The sequence below is a fragment of the Penaeus japonicus genome, unplaced genomic scaffold (assembly GCF_977035675.1).
Source record: "Penaeus japonicus unplaced genomic scaffold, GWHDUDI00000001_assembly GWHDUDI00001800, whole genome shotgun sequence".
NCBI lineage: Eukaryota > Metazoa > Arthropoda > Malacostraca > Decapoda > Penaeidae > Penaeus > Penaeus japonicus.
The window spans coordinates 1-7,500 of NW_028236202.1; the positions used below are offsets into that span (position 1 = coordinate 1).

General features: G+C 46.9%; 1 protein-coding gene across 1 annotated transcript; it reads left to right on the plus strand.

Moving 5' to 3' along the window:
- The first annotated feature begins 4,857 nt into the window (after nt 1–4,857).
- LOC122261739 (ADP-ribosylation factor 6) lies at nt 4,858–6,920 on the plus strand. Its single transcript, XM_086535656.1, has 3 exons — nt 4,858–4,931; nt 5,198–5,394; nt 6,480–6,920. The coding sequence occupies exons 2-3, from the start codon at nt 5,209–5,211 to the stop codon at nt 6,918–6,920; spliced, it is 627 nt and encodes a 208-aa protein (XP_086391782.1). The 5' UTR covers nt 4,858–4,931; nt 5,198–5,208.
- The last annotated feature ends 580 nt before the right edge of the window (nt 6,921–7,500 follow it).

The window sequence follows — 7,500 nt, forward strand, 5'->3', positions numbered from 1 at the left end:
GATTGCACGGCGTCGGAACAAAATAGAGAGAAGGAGAGAGAGTGACAGAGAGAGACCGAGAGAGACTGGGAGAGTGACAGAGACACAAACACGCAGAGACATACATACAGACAGACAGACAGACTGACAGACAAACTGAGACAGAGACTGAGACAGAGACCGAGACCGAGAGACCTACTACGGAAAACCAAAAAGAGAATGGAAGAGAGAAAGAGATTGAAAGTGAATGCCAACGAAAAGAGAAAGGAGGAGGAAATGCAAAAGTCAGGTTGATGCTGGACGTGGAATCTGAGGGGGAAAGCTAGACACACAGGGGGATAGAAGGTGCGAGAGAAAGGAGACACGTGATAATTAGTGCTTATTAATTAAGAATGATTAGGCAATGTGTGCATTGTTTTACGGAGTTTGAGCGTCAATTGACTCAATTTTAATGTCACTCGCTCTGACGTCGTGGTCCAGCTGATTGCGACCTGTGATCGCCCCTGATCTTTTGACTCCCCTTGGGTCAAAGCGGGCTCCATATTAGGTCTTCCTTGGAGTCGGTTCATGGAAATGACGGATATTTTCTCTCTTTCTCTTTCTCTCCTTTCTCTCTCTTCTTTTTCTCTCTTCCTGTTTTTCTTTTTTCTTTTCTCTCTTTTTCCCTCTCTCCCTCCCCCCTCTCTCTCTCTTTTTTCTCTCCTCTCTCTCTCTCTTTTCTCTCTCTCTCTCTCTTCTCTCTCTCTCTCTCTCTCTCTCTCTCTCTCTCTCTCTCTCTCTCTCTCCCCCCCCTCTCGCCCTCTCTCTTTCTCTCTCTCCCTCCCTCCCTCCCTCTCGCCCTCTCTCTCTCCCTCCCTCCTTCCCTCCCTCCCTCTCGCCCTCTCTCTTTCTCTCTCTCCCTCCCTCTCGCCCTCTCTCTTTCTCTCTCTCTCTCCCTCTCGCCCTCTCTCTTTCTCTCTCTCTCTCCCTCCCTCCCTCCCTCCCCCCCTCTCGCCCTCTCTCTCCCTCTCCCTCTCCCTCTCCCTCTCGTCCCTCTCTTTCTCTCTCTCTCTCTCTTTTTCCGCTCTCTCCTCTCTCTCTCGCCTATTCTCCTCTCTATTCCTTACCACTCCCATCTTACTTATCTCCTCACCTCCTATCCCCTCAGCCTTTCACCCTCCACCTTCCTCCCTCCCTCCCCCCCTCCCCCCTTCCCTCCCCCCTCACTCTCTACTTCCCTCCCGTTCAGAAAATGTATAGCCGATCGAAACGCGAGACGTTCATTTGGGAAAATGGTTCTCCCGAGATAGCAATACAAGGTTTCTTTTTACCATCTGCAAGCAAGCAGGCAAGCAAGCAAACAAGCAAACAGGTAGGCAGGTAGCTAGGAGGCAGGTGGGAACGGCACAGCTGGAATAGGAAGGAAAATACGAGGTTGCTTGAAGTTGCTGTCTTTCTTTGGAAAGGTTTGAAGGATTTTTTTCGGCCATTTGTATGCTTAATTCATGAACCTGCTGTGTGCATGCAAGAACACCCACGCGCATGCATGTGTATATATGAGAGATGTATGTGAGTATATGTGAGAGACAAGCAGACACGCACACACACACACACACAGAGAGAGAGAGAGAGAGAGAGAGAGAGAGAGAGACAGACGAGCAGTGGTAGAGGAGACGAGAGAGAGAGGTGCGAGAGAGACGAGATCGAGGAGATGGGAGAGAGAGAGAGAGAGAGAGAGAGAGAGGCAGGCAGGCAGGCAGAAAGACAGACTTACAGACAGACAGTGAGAGTGTGCGTGTCCTTACTCGTATTTAAAGGTATACATACTTACAAACAAACGAACAAACATATATGCACGCATATTCACAATTCCGCGTATTGCAATGGATCACAATTTGACTGAACGAAATCCTCTCTCTCTCTCTCTCTCTCCCCTCCCGTCTGGCGCTTCGTTTATCCCCAGCGAGGATCAGCTGTTTGTATTCGAGCCGGTAATTAACAGAGCCAAACTGTGACGTCACAGGGTCATCGTCGGACCTCACGCCGTCCCCACTCGCTTCCCCTGTGTGTTTTTTTTACGTGTTTGTTTGTTTGTTTGATTTTGTGTGCTCATCTGTGGGAAAGTTGTGGTTTGTCTTGTGTGTTGTTCATCCGGCTATTGTTCAGGATTTAATGAAGGGAAGTTAACTCTCTCTCCCTTCCCCTCCCTTCCCTTCCCTTCCCTTCCCTTCCCTTTCCTTCCCTCCCCTTTCCCTCCCCTTCCTACCCTTCAATTTCACCCTTTCGCCGGGCTCTAATAGAAAGCAAGATTGTACCGCCAGGGTTAGACAAGTCAGGTCGCCGCCAGTGCTGCTACCACTCGTTAGCTTGTCATAACTTGCTTTAGCTTGCCTTGGCTTCCCTTGGCTTGCCTTCCCTTGGCTTGCCTCGGCTTGCCTTGGCTTGCCTTGGCTTTGCTTCGGCTTGCTTTGGCTTGCTTCGGCTTGCCTCGGCTTGCCTTGGCTTGTCTTGGCTTGCTTTGGCTTTCCTTGACTTGCTTTGGCTTTCCTTGACTTGCTTTGGCTTGCCTTGGCTTGCCTTGGCTTTGCTTTGGCTTGCCTTGGCTTGTCTTGGCTTGCCTTGGCTTTGCTTCGGCTTGCTTTGGCTTTCCTTGACTTGCTTCGGCTTGCTTCGGCTTGCCTCGACTCGGTTGGCTTTGTGTTTGTTGCCTCCTCCTCGCCCTCCGAGGGAATGGTCGCGGGAGGGGGGAGGGGGGGATCAACATTTACTCTTCCTTTCACGGAGCGCGCGAAACAAAACGGTCTCGACACTCGTCTAGAAAGGAAGGAAGGAAGGGGAGGGTTGGGTGGGCCTGGGGCGGGGGAGGGGGAGGGGGAGGGGGTAGTGGAGTGGGAGGGAAGGGGTTCAGTGGAGAGGGGGGAAAGGTGAGAGGAAGAAGGGATAAGAGAGAGGAATGAAGAACGTGGTTGAGAGAGAGGGGGAGAGGGAGGCGAGGAAGAGAGAAGGAGAAGGAGGAGAAAGAGAAAGAAGGAGAGAGAGAGCAAGAGATGATGAGAGTGAAGAGAGAAGAGAGCAGAGACCGATGAGAGGATGCAACATGAAGAGAGAGGATGACAGACGAGAGTGTTGGAGGAGAGAGAGAGAGAGAGAGAGAGAGAGAGAGATTGAATGAAAGAGAGGCTGAGGTGGGGGGGGGGTGAAAGGACGAGCGAGGGATGAATAATTAGCCAGCTCTCCTGTGCGGATGCAATTCACGGCCGGAGAAAGGAGAGTGGGCCTTTTCCCTCTCGCTTTCATGGGGGCCGTTGCTTGCTTCTCTTTCTTCTTCTTCTTCTTCTTCTTCTTCTTTTTTCTTCTTCTTTTTCTTCTTCTTCGTCTTCTTTTTCTTGGTTTTCTTTTCCTCCTTCTCCTCTTCCTCCTCCTCCTCTTCCTTCTCCTTCTTCTCCTCCTTCTCCTTCTTCTTCTCCTTTTTCTTCTCCTCTTCGTCTTCGTCTTCTCCTCCGCCTCCTTCTTCTTCGTCTTTTCCTCCTCCTCCTTCTTCTCCTCATTCTCCTTCTTCGTCTTCTCCTCCTCTTCCTCCTTCGTCTTCGTCTTCGTCTTCGTCTTCGTCTTCCCCTCCTTCTCCTTTATCATCGCTCCTTAAATTGTTCTGGTCCCGTTTTCTTTTTGAAGTTGGATATTTCGTTTTTTATTTTATTTGTGGTGGTGAGATTTGGCTCCTTTGGCGTGTGTCTTTCCTTGGCTTCTTTAGTTATTGCAGTACTTATGTTATGATATTATTGTTATCAATATTAGGAAGATCAACATAATCTCTCTTATGATCATCACCATTTTCATTGGTATCACCATCGTCGCCGCCACCACTAACACCATCACCACCACACCATTTCCATCTCCACCTCCATCTCCTCCACCACCTTCTCCACCATCACCTCCACATCCTTCTCTTTCTCCACCAAACCACCACCCTTACCACCACCAGTACCTCCACCTCTTCCACCTCCTCCACCACCTCCTCCACCACCTCCTCCACCACCCTCAGCACCTCTACCACCCTCCGTACCCTCCCCACCCTCCCCACCACCACCGTCATCAATAGAACCCGCCAGGAAATTGCACCTTAACCAGTGAATTATTGTGATCCCGATTCTCAGCCATGCATTTGGTTTGCAACGTTCCTTCTTCGTCTCCTCTCACTCTCTCTCTCTCCTCTCTCTCTTTTCTCTCTTCTCTCTCCTCTCTCTCTCTTCTTTTCTTCTCTCTCTCTCTCTTTCTCTCTCTTTTCTCCCTTTTCTCTCTCCTCTCTCTCTCTCATCCCTCACTTCTCTCCCTCTCTCTCTCTCTCCGGTCTATCCTCTATCTATCTATCTCTATCCTCTCTATCTAACCTCTCTCTCTCTCGCTCACTCTCTCTCTCTCTCTCTCTATATAAGTAAATATAGGGTATATATATATAGAATCTTCGCTCTCTCTCTCTCTCTCTCTCTCTCTCTCTCTCTCTCTCTCTCGCTCTCTCTCTCTCTCTCTCTCTCTCTCTCTCTCTCTCTCCTCTTTCTTTTCTCATAGGTTTGGGTCCATTAATCTTTAATGGGGAGAAAGTGTGGGAGAGGTGGGACGGAGGGAGGGAGGGAGGGAGGGAGGAAGGAGGGAGGAGGAGGAAGAGGAGGAGGAAGTAGAGGATTGTATACTTTTGGGACTTTGAATTATGTTGTGGATTATTTTTATTGTTTTTGATATACATATATAATCCTATTTAATCCTATCTTTTTATTTTACATTTTTACAGTTTGCTTTTTTATATAACCATGAATTATGTCTGTTTTTGATTTATGATCATTACTTTATTAATTATTCCCTGCAGAACCTTAATCTGTTGTTATTTATCTGATGTTTTTTTACAGGACGATTAAAGTAGAAATGCATAGATAAAGGAGAGAAAGTAGAGATACCTGTAGTTGTACTATAAAAAAAAGGTAATTTTAGAAAACATTCAACTTTACTGCCTCTTTTTGGTCACCATATTAGACATTATTTAAGTTGTTTACTTTTTTTCAAATTCTTTATCATGTTTAACTGTCTATGGATATGAAATATGAGTTTCGGGTGGGGGGATGTGAAGTTCCTGCTAAACGATATATAAAATCAAAACTTTTTTTTTTTCTTTTTACACATAAGAAAAACAAAGCTCGCGAAGGCAAGCCGTCTCTCTGACGTCTCTCTGTCCCATTTTCCCTTGCAGGGGCGGGCAGGATGGGCAAGCTACTGAGCAAGATCTTTGGAAACAAAGAGATCCGCATCCTGATGCTTGGCTTGGACGCGGCGGGCAAGACCACCATCCTGTACAAACTCAAGCTGGGCCACTCGGTCACCACCATACCCACGGTCGGATTCAACGTCGAGACGGTAGCCTATAAGAATGTCAAATTCAACGTTTGGGTGAGTTTTTGGCGCGGGGTTTCGGCGCTTTCTGTTTCGTTGGGATCTCTCTCTTTTCGTTTTTTTTTTCTTTCTTTCTTTCTTTCTTCAGGCTATCTGCCTCGCTCTATTTCTCTCTTCACTCTCTCTCTCTCTCTCTCTCTCTCTCTCTCTCTCTCTCTCTCTCATCATCTCTCCCTTCTCTTCTCATTCTGATCTTTCTCCTCTCTCTCTCTCTTTCCTCTCTTTCCTCTCCTCCTTTCCCTCTCCTCTCTTCCCTCTCCTTCCTCCTCTCTCTCTAATCTCCCTTTCTCTCTCCTCTGAATTCACCTCTCATCTCCTCTCTTTCCTCTCTCTCTTTCTCTCTCATCTCTCTCTCGCTCTCCCTATCCTCTCTCTCTCTCTCTCTCTCTCTCTCTCTCTCCCTCCAACTCTCTCTACCTCTCTCTTCTCTCTCTCCCTCTCCCTCTCTCTCTCTTCTCTTCACCCTCCTCTCTCTCTCCCCCCCCCATCTCTTTACTCCCCCCTTTACTCCTCCCCTCTCTCTCGCTCTCTCTCTCCCTCTCCTCGCTCTCTCCTCTCTCTCTCCCCCCCTCTCTATTCTCCTACCCCCTCCTCTCTCTCTCTCTCTCTCTCTCTCTCTCTCTCTCTCTCTCTCTCTCTCTCTCTCTCTCTCTCTCACTGTTTCTTCTCTTCTATCTTCTTCCCCCCTCCTTCCCTTTCCCGCCCCCCACCGTCTCGTTCCGTCTCAGGATATCAAAATATGAGCTTTTTTTAAGTGTCCAAGAATGCATTAGATCATCTTTTTATTTGCCAATGTTAAAGTAGTAATTAAGTGAATATATAATTCCTGCGTAATGTAACTGCTGTTATTGTTATTAATGTTATTTTTATTATTATCATCACCACCACCACCATCATCAGCACCACCATCATCATCATCATCATCATCATCATCATCATCATCATCATCACCACCACCACCACCATTATCATAATCATCATCACCACCACGATCATTACTGCTGGTTGCAGCACCACATAGCAACCCAATCCTCCTCCTCCTCAGAGGTGATCCCACTCACCCGCTCCCCCTCTCTCCGCAGGACGTGGGTGGGCAGGACAAAATCCGGCCGCTGTGGAGACACTACTACACGGGTACGCAGGGCCTCATCTTCGTGGTGGACTGCGCAGACCGAGACCGCATGGACGAGGCCAGACAAGAGCTCCATCGCATCATCAATGACAGGGAGATGAGGGATGCTATCATCCTGGTCTTTGCCAACAAGCAGGATTTACCCGACGGTGAGGATTTCGGTTGGCCTGCTGCTCCGTCTTGGTTTCGGGTTTGGGTGTGCTGTGGGTGGGGTCAGCTGGTCAGTGGGTATGGCACGTGGGCAGTTAGTTGCTTGCATTTGGTTGCAGTAATTTGTCGTTGGTGTGCCTGTGTTTCTGTCTCTGCCTTTCTATCTTTCTTCTACTTCTCCTTTTCCTTCTTCTTCTACTTCTTCTTCTTCTTCTTCTCACTTTCCTTCTCTCGCACTTGAGTGCTTTCCGTTCTCTCGTTTTGCTTCTGCCCACCCTCTTAGCCCCGAAGAGTCCTTGTCTCGAAATCAAACTCCTTGACTAGACATGGTGTGCAAACAATTTATATTGAGTTGAACTGTAGATCCCCTCCTACTTAAACTTCCAGCCTATTCACTTTTTCTTTCTTTATTGTTGTCTTTTTTACTATGTTTGTAATGCATAGTCTCTCCCTATTTTACTTCGTTTTTAATGCATTTTCAAAATGATTTTTTGTTCTTTAGATATAACTTTTTAATGGTAACCATAAATTCCACTCAAGAGTTCAGTTACCTCATTCTTTAGTTGTTTATATTTTTTATGTATACTGTGTATACTGTTATACACTGTGTCACATTTCAGTTGAAGCTTTATTTTCCTTTTTCTATTTTATGTACAGCATCAGTTCTTCCTCATATCTTGCTGACTTGTGTCTGACTATTATGCATCTCACATAGTATAGTGATTTGATAATTTATAGATTTATAGAGTTGTAGGTTTGATATTTAATATATATACATATATATATACATATATATATATATGTGTATATGTATATATGTG